This window comes from Bombus affinis, chromosome 6 (assembly GCF_024516045.1).
Source record: "Bombus affinis isolate iyBomAffi1 chromosome 6, iyBomAffi1.2, whole genome shotgun sequence".
Lineage (NCBI taxonomy): Eukaryota > Metazoa > Arthropoda > Insecta > Hymenoptera > Apidae > Bombus > Bombus affinis.
Window position 1 is genome coordinate 10,948,117 of NC_066349.1, and position 15,637 is coordinate 10,963,753.

Genomic DNA, 15,637 nt, shown 5'->3' on the forward strand with positions numbered 1-15,637 from the left:
TTGTGTTCGTTGAAGTGATTATAGTTTTATTGAATTTGAATATTCTGGTTTCTCCATTACATGAATATAGAAACCAGGATTCTTTATTTCTTCCAGAGGTTTAAAATCGCCGTAGATAGTATGCTTGGCCCTGTAATGGAACGCTTCGTCCAACATGTCCTTGAACACATTTAACCTATGTGGATAGTAAGACAGTCTGAATTCGCTGACTTGCTCTTCCTCTTCCTTCCCTTCATCCAAGGTTATCATATAATCTAAGGTGACGATCGCTGGTTTTCCCGAAACGAATAGTACCGATGATTTAATGTTTGTTGTGCGTTGACTCTAAAATTCCATAAAAAATGAAGATTAGATTACATTTCAGTTCTAATTGACAATCAGTTCTAATAAATGAAGATTAGATTACATTACAGTTCTAATAAAGATTAGATTACAAAAATTCATGTGCCAAAATTGAATTGTTTAAATTCGAGGACCCAAATTTTATTCTTTCAATTTGAATATTTTAAACTTGAATGCTTTGCATTAGAGTATTTAAGACGCATCTATAGATGGAATTTTTTATATGATTTTTTAATGAAATCGAAAATTTATTTGTTTATAGATTCGAAGTTTCTGAAGTATACTTACATTGTAATATATGCATTTTGCCGGTACATTTCCAGTATCAATTATATCATCGTAATTTCTGTGATCTATCAGCAGCAAGCCACCGGGTTTCACGCAGTGTTCAAAATTCAATAATGCTTGCCTGCATTCGATAACGAAGTTGAAAAGAAAACTCGTGCAATCTACTAATACATTAATACGGAGTAAGATATATCAATATTACCTTTGTTCTCTTTGATCTCCAAAAGTGTCAGGCATGTGAGCAAAACTATTCCCCAAGCAAATTACTGCATCAAATCCATTTCCTATTAAATGACTAATATCCTTTGGTAAAGTCAACCAGTTCGCCTCTTCAATCTCTGCAGAACACCATTAAACAAAGAATTAATACATTGCCAAGATATTCAATTTTATTACTCTTCTCTCAAATTAAAAGAAACGCTCAAAATCTTAATTTTACATTAATAAAAAGCAAATACTCCCGATATAATTCATCAATTGGATCCTCAATCTTTTGGATGTAATAATTCCTTTATTTATAAACATGTCATATCACTTCTATTATATATTTATTGTATCATATCTATATCTGCAAAAAATGAAGAATGACTTGTTTTGCAAGATATAAGATACGACAGCCAACATGTTAATATCAACTTGACTCTTAACTTATAAATTATAGTGTAAAAAGGTTGGGTCAACAGTAATTCAGTATAATCTTCAGCAAAAAAATTGAAAATAAAAACACTTAAACAATGAAAACAGTTAAACAATAAAAACAGCTATGTGAAAGAATTGACCTTCGATAACGTATTAATCTTTTGCACTTTGTTGTGATAAGCAATAACAGTTTACAGCACACATAAACGTTCGAACAAGGAGGAAAGGAATATATCGGGTTAATGATTTCATCATATAGTTGCTTTTCTGTATTTCTCTTGACGATGGAAAACTATGAAATGTCGCGTTATATAAATTATAAGTCACAGTTCTAATCTGCTTCTGACGCGACGTATGCAGCGAATACACATAGGAAATTTCACCTCAATAATCGCTAATCGCATACGTGCTAGGTCGAACTACGAACTTTGCGAAAATAACAACAATTTAATATTTATATTACTACTAGAAAAGAGTAATATCATTTGCGATATAAATTATTAGCTAATATTAGTAAACATACATACATATATATATATACCTTATGGTATTGAGGATTATAATGGAATTTATTAATTTATTCAGTTACCGTTAAAAACGATTTGCGTTTCAAATAAAAACATTAATATTAATCTCAAGCTGAAGTAATCCTTAGGAATTAATTTTCATTTATTTTCATTTATTCAAAAAATAAAAAATATTTCTATTCATAATATGTTATTTAGTGTGCGCTCGGTTTATCTTGCATTCATTAATATTTTAAATTACTTTCGAATAACTATATTCGTTGTTCTGAATCAATTTATTTGAACCTAAAGGATTTTTTATACCAACAAAAGTAAATAAGATATTAGTGAATCCAAGATGAATAATATTCTATATTATTCATTTGAAATAAATGGAACACTCCGTAGATACATATATTCCACGTAAAACAATATTTACCCCAATTGTCAAACGCTTCCTCCTTCCTGCGTTCCCATCGTGCCTTCAAAGCATATTTTAACATCTTATCCGAAGCATCTACACTGAGCACTTCGAAACCCTCCTCGAGTAGCATCACCGAGTCCACACCAGTCCCGCACGCTACATCCAAAATTTTCTTGCATCCTTTATCTCTCAGCATACCGACCAAAAAGTCACGATAATTCTGAGTTCTTTGATTTTTATCGCCTATAAACACTTCCCATACTTTAGCTGCTCTCCCGTCAGCATACTGATCTCGAACACCTTCGGCAGCTGTACCTAACGACCTCGTGCGGAATACGGAATCCATCTCTTCTCAATTTTTTCAATCAAAGGCACTGAAAAGGTTTTCATATAAAATATAGTAGATTGAACTTGGTTATTGGATTACGTCATTGACTCGCGATTGTGAAACATACAGAGAAGTTGTTGATTGATGTATAGACGTTTTATCTACAGACAGATACATTACTTTTATCGATTATTGTTTTTAAAGGATTTTTATGAAGGTACAGTGGAAGACGAAAAAAAAAGTTTGAAGGATATGCAGTAGAAAAATATTACAATCTAAAGAAACAAGCTATAATTGATAAAAAAAAAATGAAGTTATGAATAGATATAATATGGATGACTGTTATCAGCATGGTAAAAAATATTTAGTACAGCAAAGTTACCGTTAATGTAATGTAGTTATTATACACAAATATGAATCTGGAATTTTCTTCCGTTCCCGCCTATATACAGTAGGAAATTATTATCATTATTATTATTATTATTATTATTGTTGTTGCTGTTGCTGTTATTATTATTATCATCATCATCATCATCATCGTCGTCGTCATCATCATCATCATCATCATCATCATCATCATTATTATTATTATTGGATTTAGAATTATCAGAAATAATGTAGAGATATGAAATGATTTTTATACATTTATGAAAAATTTAAAGATGTAAAAATATATAGGGTACATATATATATATATATATATATATATATATATATATATATGTCATGATGATTTATCTATTTTTTAATTATTATCTATTTTCTATTATATCTCCTTTTCTTCGTGTATCCTATATATTTTTACATCTTTAACTTTTCCATAAATGTATATATATATATATATATATCTTTTTTGATATGAAAGACGTCTCAGAAGTAACGTACTTACATCGTACAATAACCTTATCTAGGATTTAGATAATTCGACTATTATTTATGATTAAATTGTGACAGATCTATTGCGAAAATGTGACGAATTAATGAGTCACCGTAACTGTAATACGTGATTTAAATATAAATCATTCAGAATTGCTATAACTTCTCCATTTATTAAACAAAATTTTAATATTTACAATCTTATTTTATAATTTTGTACATATCTCTCTTTACATCTTTTCTAAATATTTTACCAAGTTATGTATTAATACGATTCCTATTATTATTTTCAACAATTACATTGCTCGATCTATTATCTATTACTCGACTATATTACAAAACATTTCGCAAATTACCTTCACTACAATGCAATAAAGAAAGAACATGCAATATATCATTTAAATTTATGAAATTAAAACATATTGTACCTTCTGAATAAATAAACTGCAATTTGTTGCTTCCTAGACGATGATGGAATTAAGATAAAAATATTGTGATCACCATGAAAGATATTCAAGCGTGAAAAAATAAGTGAAGATGAAAAAGTAACAACAAAACGAGTTGGAAATTAGGAGTAATGCACGCTGTGATAGAAGCACACAGAACAACTGAGCGATGATAATGGATGCGTACAATATATATGATCCTGTGTTCGCGAGCTTACATGATGCAATATTTTTCCCGTTTCACTTGAAATCGTTGATAAATCATTATGACATATCGTGATACAACAAAATGTTCATGGAAAAGCGAAAAATAGAATTTTCTATTTACGCTTTCATGTCATTGTCACATGATATCATATCATTTTATCAAATTTTCACGCGTTCCTTTTTATTTATTAATACCGCATCAATGAAACAGCACTTCAAAATATGCAACATTATTTTAAGAATAATTTTGTTATTTATTTATAATTATTTCTTTAACTAAAACGATAAATAATTAACATTATTTAAAGATAAATCTTTTTTACAGGTGAGGATGATCGTAGATTGTTTTGAACAAAATAACAATTTGTGGTGTAAAATTCTATAATTATTTTGTCAGAACAAATTACATATAATTCGCATACTTATTTCTATATTAAACACATGCTAGAAGTTTCCGTTAACCTCATCAGTACCGAAAAACGAATATGTAATCTTCAATAGGGATTCTGGTAGAAATTTTTAAAAGCATACTTCAAATGTATAATATATTATATTTGGAAGTTCTCGAGAATAACAGATTCTTTGCTAAATACTAGATGATTGTGCAGTGCTTTGCCATATTTTTTTTTTAGTGCATAATAGCAAATATACAGTGCCAGACAGAAACATTTACGAAACAAAAAACAAATCCTACAATGTAGAAAGGAGAGTCCATTGAATCGATTATTCTCAGTATGAAACAGTAAAGAATTTAAGTACTAAATGCTAAAATTTAGTCCTGTAAAAAAACTAATATTTAGTAAATTCCATCTTACTATTATCTGCATAAAACTTAATTTATGTTTTTAATGAAAATTAGGCTTGAATGTATGAAAACTTAATGATCATTCATAGAAAAAGTTATGTGTTAAACATATTACAGATACAATACTTTTATTGGTAGACTAATTGGCAGAAACACTGTAAAATGGCAGTTTCTTGTTCCTCGCAGATAAAATCTTCCCTTTTACATTTAATTATTTGATTCTATTCTATTCTGAATGCAAGACATAGACGTTAATTTTTTTTTAAGTTAAAGAAGCTAATGCAACAAATAATCTTTCACTGCTTGTAACATTAAAGTATGCATGAACATTTGTAATCATTCTGCTAAATCGATTAACTTTATTTATTAGCAATATACATGTTTCAATCAAGTGAAAATTTAGCAATCACGTGTTTGATGAACATTACTGAATACCATTGAAAAAAAGCTAGAAAATTTAGTTTTGCATGTGAATACCAATTATGGTACAATTTTGGGCTGTGCACAAAAATTCAATTGTTAACTGTGCAATAGTTCATTTTAAACACTAACAAGGTTTAATTTATTTTTTTGTATGAGACTATTTAATGATTAGTTGAACGTCGAACTATATCACTTTGTCATTTGTAGTAATTTTTTTGTTGCTCTTGCTCCATCCCAACCTGTATCCTTACGCGACATCTCACTCTCATATATTCTTTAAGTCTTCTGGTAAGTCATTCTTAGGATGTTTGTTTTCAAAGTGTTGTTTGTATGTCTTTGGATCTGGCATTTGTGCCTACAAACAGATTGTTATTTTTTAATTTTAAATACACTAAAGTCTATAATATAGGTTATTAAAAATAGATAACATACTAACCTTACAAACTATGCACACGTGTACTAAAGCTTTTTGTGCAGCCTTTTTTTGTTCATTAGCACTATGTCCTTGTTGCTTTTTCACTTTTGCAGCCTTCTCAGCTGCCTTAGCTTGTGACTGAATCTTTTGTTGTCCACGAGCCATTCTGAAATAATGTTATAATTGTTATATTATCACAAATGTGTCCATACTTCCAAATCTACAAACATTACATTAAAATTTACACCGAAATGATCATTTGTTAAATCCCTGAACGCATGAGATGGGTCTTAAATTCCACAAAATTAAAGATTTCGCTATCAATTTTGTTAGATATCTTTAATCAAAACGAGCACATAAGGTGTTCAATGATAATGGAAAATAAGGTTCATATAAACTCCTGGCTGCAATGAACTCCATAAAAAAACGTGGACATCGTGCATCTTAGCTCAACTGTACAGTCTTCGATCCTTTCTCTTTAATAGATCATTATAACATACTTTCTCTTCATCGAGATTACTCCGATATATACCCAACCTATAAAATAGGTGACTGATGTGCCAAAGATTACCTGCGATGTGATCTAATTCGCGTAATCAAGCGTATCCCAAGAGAAAAAATAGCAATACGAAATGCATAGGTTAAATTTGCGGAGAAATTTACAACAACTAAAGAAGATGAAATTTTCGATGGAATGGTGTTGCGAAAAGTAGATCGCTCACCTGTCCGAGGATGAACGTGTATTTATAAGCAAGATACTCTTGCTAATTCGATGATCCGGGGCTCGATTATCCGTAACAGAAACAAATTAATTTTGTTTCCGTGTTTTGTTGTAGAATCGAGGCTGACCAGAGGAAAAATTTGCAATGAAAACCGAGAAGTCAAGAACTATGCTCGAAACACATCTGTTGGGATGAGCAATCTTCGAACATCCGCACGTGAAGTACTGCCTTTCAAACAAGAATTGTGTGCAAAACGAAGAAAAAAAAATAAAATTGAAATTAAATATTTGAGAGTTGGTACGAGTACGATCGGAGTTTTCTTTATTTAGCTTTTCATTCGATTGCTCAGAATACACCTTGAGGTTGAAATTGTTTTTAATCGATATTTAAATATTAAAGCCTACAAGTTCAGTGACCGCATTCTTGACACGCGAGATATATGTGTGCATATTATGTCGAAATATTTTCTTCCAATGAGAATGCTAGCTTCCTATGATACTTGCTTTCTATTGGTTGAAATTTTCGTCACATTTTTTGAAGGTTATTATAATTTTCAAATCATAGTAAGTTGCTAAACCTATTTTCCAATTAATTTTTGGTAGTTATTATTAAGGTTTGAAATATTTTGAAAATATTTGTTTAGAATATGAATTTTCATAAAAATCAATCGTATTGCGTGCTAAACATTTTAAGGGCTACTACATTTGTTCTCGAAAATATTTGAATACTTGTATTAATATTTTATGAATATATCATGTGTCTTATATGAAATATTTTGAATATGTATTAGTAACAGTGACTTCGCTATCATCATCATATTGGTCAAATTTGAAATTAATTTGAAAATGTATATAAAAACTATAATTTCAGATTGTTTTGAAATTTGACCAATATGTATAATTATAACAATCATATCTTATCGTAGTAATGAAATTTCAAACTGTTTTTTATAACATATAGAATATATATACACATTTAAAATGTTTTATGTTAAATGTTAATTTCGAAATGTTTTACATAACACATACAATATACATACATCTAAGTCTTTTATAATAAATATTCAAATATGTAATTTTACGAGTCACTATATGTTCTATTTAATATCCGACTTTAATTATTAAATTTCGTTTTCAAAAGGAACTTCAGTACTTTTAATTTGTTTTATTGTAACTTATAAAGTGAAGATACAACGATTCATGATACAGACGAATTTGTATTCAATTATTTTTATTTACAAAGTAAATCTATCGTAGTATGCGATCAACTATATGTAATACAATATGAAGACAAACTACAACTTTATTTGCTCACTGATATTCGCTACGCATTTTGCAAATTTTTATATAAAAAGAAATCTACACATGCTTCGAACAATTAATTTCGTGGAATTTTCTGAATGACATATAGAACGCTATTATATTGTCTATTTTACTAACATTCCGCCTGCCGTTAAAGTTGCATATAATGTTCGATCATTTTATGGAATATTGTTTAAGACACTTTATAAAATGGTATTTGATTTCTAAATATTTTTTTTGTGGGGTATCATATCGTTTTTTTATTATTTGTTACGGGGTTATAACTTCTCAAGCATGTTAATATTGCCACTAAAAACTTCTATCATGTGGTGCTGTTAATATAATTGTTATTAGGTCTGTAACATTGCGGTCATCAGTTTACAAACGCAATAATGTAAATCAAATTATGAGAAGAGCTTCGATTATCGTAACATAATTCCATTTTAATCATCAATACATAAACTAAATATACAATAACGGACGTACGTATATGTATATATAAATAAATCTCTACATGCACGACAAAAACTTAATTTCTGTTTTTTTCAAGAGAGGTATACGTATCCAGAGTACTCACACCATACATACGTGCACGCTAATTCTTTCCATTATACGACTTAAGTAAATTAACTAAAGTAACGAAGTAAATTTTTAATGATATTTCGCGAACAAAAAGACAAAGAACGCATAAACATACTTTTTCTCATCACCGTGTCAATCACGCACAGCTATAATTAAATTTTATAAATTTTTTACGAACACATTGGATGAAATGACTTGCTTAAGTTTAGTTGTATTTACTTTTAGAGTTTTCAAAAGAACGCATCTGATATACGCAGTTTAATATTACAATACGTAGACTATAATAGAAAATCTGGGCGCCATTAATTAACTCTCAGATTTTAGAGAAACAAGCACTGATTATATGAATAAGTTATTCATTACCTATCGATTAATAATTACAACTGTTAAACTAATATATATATATATATATATATATATATATATATATATATATATATAGATAAATGTGTACAAAGAATAAATAAATTTTTTTTTATTCAACGAATTTTCTTATACAATTCGAAAAAGATAATGTAGCATTAATTACGTGCATCGAAAGTTACATTTCTTTTTTTAGTAATGCTTATGAAATGCACGCTTCGTTTCTATTCCTACTTAACAATAGAATATTTATATATGTATATGTGTATCTGATAAATGTATTTAAACAATGTAACTTCTTTTAAATATGAAATGCTGTAGTAAATTCCCGGCGTACAATTGATTAAATAACAATAAATTAACGGTGAAATAAATTAAAAATTTTTACAATGATAATCGCTTTTTTTAATCACTAGTACCAACTATTTTGAATCTACATATCTCTAAGTACAAATATACATTGACAAAATCAGTTTTCAACGATAAGAAAGTACCAACAAATATCGATCTTAACCAAAAAAGAAGAAAAGAAGAAAAAGAGAAGAAACAACTATATTTACACTTAAATGCATGTCACGATCATTTTCCAACATTATGAATTATATGTTCCATCCATTTTAGAAATTATTAAAATATCATAACCATACTATATACATACACTTAAAGTTTCAGATTAAATAAAATTCTGTGAAAATCAAGGTTTAAGAAAAAAAAAAAGAAAATTTGATACTAACGTAAAATACATTAAATCCATAAGAAGATAATATGCATACCATATTCATTATTCTGACACTCTGGCAGTGTAAAGATAACAACTGACAATCTATCGTTTTGTTTTAACAATTCCAGGCGAAACATAAGCTATAACTTTTTTTTATTAACTACAAAATCTTATTTGTTACTGTTAATAATTATTCCAAATTACTAATAATAAATATCAATAACCGCTCAAAAATATCATATATATATAAAACTGCACCACATTGTTCTACTAAAACGACTAAACTCATGGAAAACAATTGTTTTTTTTAATTCATCGCAATCGCAGGCGGTAAAATGAAGTTGTACAAGCTGTAGCTTTTTGGCAAGCTATTTATGTATTTATAGGTATGATAATGCCAACAAAGTTCCGATACTATGTATTTATATATTTAATTGTATGCCTTGTATATCGGCATCGTAAATGAACTATTAATGTCCATAGAATATTTGAAGTTCACTTTCTCTTTTTCGTTTATACTTTTTTCACGACAAGATTCTATTAGTAACGTGATAACTTAAGTGATGAAACATGTAACAGTTGCCAAGAGAGCAAGGAGATGTTATGAAAAATATATTTGGATATAAAAACGAAACTACTTTACAAGTTCCACTGAAAGCAGGATATGATTTAAAAAAGAATACATATAGAGTTGGATTAATAATATCATTGACAGGAAATAGCGTAAAGTAGGAACAACCGATCAGCGTAGATTTGGATTAACGTCAACTTGCTTTTTAATACGTAATAATACTGTCGTGTACCATTGATCCAATCGCGAAATCGAATCGTATTCCTTTACCGCTTCTGTAAAACCTTCGAGGTTTTCATCCTCGATGTGTTCTATTAGTGTCTGAAATAAAGATTAAAACATCTACCATATCAGAGTATAATATCGAGTTTCTTTTAAACAAGGAAGATTTTATGATATTTATTTAACAGAGTATAAATAACAAAATATATTTCGTACCTTTATCAATTTGTACTCTCTAGAATCCTGGAATGCAGGATATTGTTCCTGATAACGTTCAATCGCGTGTTGCGCATTCAATGTATCAACGCACAAGTGACACAGCGCCGCCCGGAAAAAGTATTCCTTAGCGCTGTATTTCAACAGAGAACTTTCTAAAGATGCAGATGCAACCTGTAGAATAAAATAAAACAAAGCTTTATAATCCCTTCTTTTTTAATCACAATTTCGATTATTATTAAAGGAACATTACCTGTTCATAAATTTGTATAGCCTTTTCATAATTTTCAAGCTGAGCAGCATACTGTGCAACTTTCAAAAGACATTTATTGGCAGAGGAATTGCTCTCCTCTCCACGAAAGTAGTCAGCAGCTTGCTCATAATGATGAACTGCTCTCTCAAGATCCATGGCTTCGCTTTCATACATCTCAGCTATACTTTGATGATGTTTGGCTGCCATTGTGAATCGACCCATATCGGTGTAAATTTCAATAGCCTTTAACAGGCAACTAATTGCCTCTATAAATATATGCGATCAATTTATTATTGGATTTCATACTCCTTGGTTACAAATGCAAGCGTTGAAAGTTATTATCACTGTACCATTTATATCAGATTTCTTGAAAGAATTAGCAGCATCTACATAATTGGTAGCTGCATCGTGACGACTACCAGCCTTGGCATGCAATTCTGCTGCTTCATAGAATGTACTCCCTGCTGAACTCCAATTCTTTGCCATCTTGAACAAGTTTGCAGCACGTTGGTAACATTCTACAGCTTCTTCAACCTTCGATGACCCACTATAATGAGAATATTAAACGTCTCAACAATTAAAATTTAATATCAACAAAATTTATTTGTATCTCAAAATTACTCGATTTCACCTTGTATACAAGACATAATTATTGCATCATGAGTCATCTAGTAACAAATATTGTTACATATTAAAAGTACAAAAACAATAAAAAATAAAATAAAAGATAAAAATAAAGAAAATACATACATCAGAGTAAAACAATGTACAAAAATTACATGCTTTCATGATTTTGATATTTCTTATGCTGCACCATAATTTAGTTTTGACATACTATATCGGCAGTGAAATTGCTACGCATAGAGATGTACACATGCAAATGCATAGAAATGAACGATTTATTGAACGATCGAAAGAAATGTATCATAAAAGAACAATGTTTTTGTAAAAAAGAAAGGCATAATGTTCATCTTTATTATAAATCGAAGTAAATAAATAATGCGAATCGAGATTGGAAATTTAGTGGCGGACGAGTTCAAGTAAATCGATGTAGTAAACGTACCCAAATAGAGAACCCAGGAAGCTCTTGGAAGATGCTAGCTTCTTCTCGGCCTCGGCTATTAATTGTAACGCTTTCTGTTCGTTGTCAGCCATGGTTTTCGATGAATCCTGACACGTAACAGTTTCGAAAATGTCTTAAATCATGAACTTCGCAGGAAAAATCACCTCCCACTCTGCCGATTCGACGTCACTAAAGTCAATGAAAGTGAATCAAGTATCATCGCCAACAGGATTGCCAACGTTCGAACATAATCTATTTTAAGCCTAGTTCATAATGATGTTTCGAAATCTGCCTTGTTGTAATTGGCTAATAATTTTTCTTCTAATAAATAATATTTAAATATTATAATTTATGTTAATAATTCTAATAAAAAATATTCTATCTTCTAAAATAGATAATTATACACTAGAGAGATAAATAACTAGATTAAGTAGATAATAATTGGGTTAGATTCGATTTTCAATTAATTGATATTTTGAATTTAAATATAGTTGGTAACAACAGCGCCAAAAATTATTTTACGTTTGTTTCAGAAGCAAAGTGTTAAGGACAAAGAAAGATTTCAATTTAATAAAGTTAAAGATTATTATCACAATTAAAAACATCAATAATGTCGGGCGTGTGTAAACATGCATTAAAATCTTTGCGTCCTGGAATGCAAAATGCGTTTGTAATCGGCATAATTGTAAACAGTTTTAACATGAAAACGATCGATGCTACACGTACGAGATGTATGAATTTTATTTTTTATTTAAATTGAGTTTAGAAAAACAAACTCAACAAATCTGCGTGGAGAATACTTTTGCGATTTATGTATGAATAGATTAATAAAATTTTAATTTTAGTTAACAACGGTGATCGAGGCGTATGGACGTTTACGTTACGCGATTCAAAAGAAGATTCTATAAATGTAACTGTATGGGGCAGTACCCTATTTGTTAGAAGATTAACTTCCACTTTTCATATTGGGAGCGTAGGTTTGTGAAGAATTAATAATTAATAATACATTATTTACACAACATTTGTATATGAAATTTTGCTTGAGCTTGAGCTTGAGCTTGAACTTGAGCTTGAGCTTGTATTTGTGCTTGAATATGCATTTATTTTGTATTTGTATTTGAACTTGAATTTGAATACTTGAATTTGAATGTAAAGGATATTTGGATCTTTTAAGTTTAAATATTCGAATTTGAATCTAATTTTGAATATTTGAGTTTGAATTCAAATTTGAGCTAAATAAATCCTTATGCCATAAAATAACTGTTTTCTCCTCTATCTATTTCTATTTTTATAATCTTCGACCACTCTCTTTTTTTTAGTTAGTCAATTTATGTATATTTAATTAAGATATACATATTTAAATCTAACTTACAGTGGAAGTTATAAATCCAAAAGTGTTGGAGCGGCGTTCAGAGGACAGGAACGAGGCGTTTGTACCGTGGGTGTCCAGCTCGTGCAGTCTAACGGTGAACGAGGGCAACTCGCTAGTGCAAATTCATGACGCACCAACACGCGCAGAATATGAACCTTTGCTGATGCTCCCGATTAAGAAGCTGACTGGCCTGCGAACTCTGAAAAGCATTTTTGAAAACTTGGAAGCGCTACGCGATCAATATGTCGACACCTTAGTAGCTGTTACTTTTGTATGCTTTAAATTTAGAAATCATCGGAGGATATCGATGAAATTCTCATTTTATATTTATATCTGCCACAAAGAAATTTCCTTTCCTTTGCATAATTTTTGCAATACAAATATATTTAATTCTAATATTCGAGATAGAAAATATATTTTGAGATTTAAATTTCTATATTAATTTCTAAATTATTTCTAAATAATTAATTTAATTCTAATTAATTAATTTAATAATTAATTCAATAGTTAATTAATTAATAATTAATTTAATTCTAATAATTAATTTCTAAATAATTTCTAAATTTCTTAATTGAAAGATAATGTAAATTTCATGTTTGATAGGTCAGTGATATTCGAAACGCAATAACACGCGACGGAAAGAGTATTAAGTTTCGTAACTTTGAGGCAGTAGACGGATCAACAGACAAAGTAGCGTCCTTAGTACTTTGGGAAAATGAATGGATCGAGAGAGCTGCGTTATGGGAACCAAAACGTATTGTGCTTCTCCTCGTGGATGCTCGTATCGCGTACGATAATTTCAAGAAAAAAACTCTGTTATCTATAGGTTGTAATTCAAAAAGTTAAAGTAACAAGGAAAGTTTCCATATGATATCATCTATATGTATGTATATTCACAGCTAGAAAAACAATGATCACCGAGAATCCTGATATACCGCAATGCACAGCCATAAGAAACACGGTGCAGTGTTATGATAATGATATTATGTCTGGAAATTTCGCGACACCAAATCGTAAGAGCAGTTATTCACATCCTATAAATTTGTTCATTTACATGTGATTTGTATCGTTTCATGTACTTGTAATTGTATACAAAGTTTGAATTAATATTACCCAAAATCCATTTCCACAGCTGATACAATTACAAATGTAATGACCATAAGAGAAATTTCTGAAAAACTGAATAAAAATCCGAAACAAGGAGAAAGGATTCAATTTGCTACGATTTTAAAGGCATATGTAATGGATATAAATGTGGAGACCTTAAGCCCTGGAATACTATCGATTAGATGGTTAATTTATTTTCTTTTTCCTCAATAATCAATATTTTTTAACATAGTAGCTTTACAATTCCTCGTCTCTCTTAGCGCCTTATGTAAGAAAGTCATTGATGATAATCGGGATTCGTGTATGAATCTCGAATGTCCATCAGGCAATGGAACTCGCGTGCCTCTAAACACGATAAGCCTCAATTTAAAAGTCAATTTAAGAGACAACACAGGTTATCTTATTGGCTGTCGATTGTCCGGAGATGCGGCTGAACGTGTTCTTGGTTGCACAGCTAATGAGTTTCAGGTTTTTTAAATTATATTTAAAATTATAAAATTATATTATTATACGATAATTAGATTTCAATATAACTATCCTTTTATAAATCCTTTTAGGGAATGATACTTCCTCAACGTACCGAATTAAAGTGGAAATATACACTGGAAAAGTGTGACGTACGTTTGCACGTACTTGGTCCTGCAGCCACGTTTCCGAATGCTATATATAATATTCTATCGATTTATCGAATTCAAGAAGACGAAGATGAGGATGAAGATACTGGGCTAGTTGACGACCTTGTCTCGAACGACTTTTAAACTTCATTCTTTAACATTTTCAAATATCAATAAAGCATCATTCTTAAATATTATGAAATAGAATTGACATTAGTCATTTATAATTTTTTTAATAATTGCATTATCTATAGACATTCCAAACATAACTTTATGTTTTCGAGTCGTATTGTGAAACAATTGGAGGATTTTTAAAAGGAATAATGAATGAAACTACACATTTTGTTATATATGTTGGGTTATCATTAGAGGTAGGGGCGTGATACAAATGTAATTACTACAAAGTTTAACAAGTAATAGCGATGATAAGATAATCGAGATGTTGATGACAATGAATTTAGGTTCGATAACGAATCCACGGTCAACAGGATGACGAATGCAATTTCTGCTACAGCCTAAGTCGAACTCAACCTACCGATCCACGATTCGGGTGTGTCTCAACGTACTTCGTATCCCCAGTACAAGTAGAACTTATCTGACTAAAAGTCCAAATGGAACTGCCCTTGCATACTCCTCTCCGTACCTGTCTGTACTCTTTGGGTCAATCTTTGTTTTCAAGGAAAGCTATTTATTTACTCCATACCTCTGTTAGATACACTGTTAGATACCTCCCGTGTTCGTGGTTACGTTCAGCGACTCGTTATGTTACTTCGAGCCCAAGCCCACTGTCATAAATCTCGGGCACCCATACTTTGATTAAATCATAAACAA

At 30.0% G+C, this 15,637-nt stretch overlaps 4 protein-coding genes across 6 annotated transcripts; 1 reads left to right on the forward strand and 3 right to left on the reverse strand.

Moving 5' to 3' along the window:
- On the reverse strand, positions 1-4,270 carry LOC126917710 (glycine N-methyltransferase). The gene is made up of 5 exons (XM_050724931.1): positions 3,832-4,270; positions 2,215-2,573; positions 833-968; positions 631-751; positions 1-324 (listed from the first exon to the last, which is right to left on the reverse strand). The coding sequence occupies exons 2-5, from the start codon at positions 2,543-2,545 to the stop codon at positions 19-21; spliced, it is 894 nt and encodes a 297-aa protein (XP_050580888.1). The 5' UTR covers positions 2,546-2,573; positions 3,832-4,270; the 3' UTR covers positions 1-18.
- A 149-nt stretch (positions 4,271-4,419) lies between these two features.
- Positions 4,420-6,776, reverse strand: LOC126917718 (zinc finger protein 706-like). Of its 2 annotated transcripts, none has more exons than XM_050724940.1 (3): positions 6,422-6,776; positions 5,721-5,865; positions 4,420-5,639 (listed from the first exon to the last, which is right to left on the reverse strand). In XM_050724940.1, exons 2-3 carry the CDS (start codon positions 5,862-5,864, stop codon positions 5,550-5,552), a joined length of 234 nt encoding a protein of 77 aa, XP_050580897.1. In that variant the 5' UTR covers position 5,865; positions 6,422-6,776; the 3' UTR covers positions 4,420-5,549. The 2 variants fall into 2 exon arrangements, with proteins under 2 accessions (XP_050580897.1, XP_050580898.1); XM_050724941.1 differs by lacking the exon at positions 6,422-6,776 and adding an exon at positions 6,271-6,409.
- Positions 6,777-7,850: 1,074 nt separating this feature from the next.
- LOC126917711 (alpha-soluble NSF attachment protein) lies at positions 7,851-13,234 on the reverse strand. Of its 2 annotated transcripts, none has more exons than XM_050724933.1 (6): positions 13,086-13,234; positions 11,714-11,902; positions 11,001-11,197; positions 10,651-10,916; positions 10,398-10,571; positions 7,851-10,280 (listed from the first exon to the last, which is right to left on the reverse strand). In XM_050724933.1, the coding sequence occupies exons 2-6, from the start codon at positions 11,803-11,805 to the stop codon at positions 10,131-10,133; spliced, it is 879 nt and encodes a 292-aa protein (XP_050580890.1). In that variant the 5' UTR covers positions 11,806-11,902; positions 13,086-13,234; the 3' UTR covers positions 7,851-10,130. The 2 variants fall into 2 exon arrangements, with proteins under 2 accessions (XP_050580890.1, XP_050580891.1); XM_050724934.1 differs by having other exon boundaries at positions 10,080-10,301.
- LOC126917719 (meiosis-specific with OB domain-containing protein) lies at positions 12,314-15,033 on the forward strand. The gene is made up of 8 exons (XM_050724942.1): positions 12,314-12,444; positions 12,559-12,690; positions 13,088-13,356; positions 13,689-13,911; positions 13,985-14,098; positions 14,218-14,377; positions 14,453-14,660; positions 14,750-15,033. Exons 1-8 carry the CDS (start codon positions 12,324-12,326, stop codon positions 14,948-14,950), a joined length of 1,428 nt encoding a protein of 475 aa, XP_050580899.1. The 5' UTR covers positions 12,314-12,323; the 3' UTR covers positions 14,951-15,033.
- Positions 15,034-15,637: the final 604 nt, after the last annotated feature.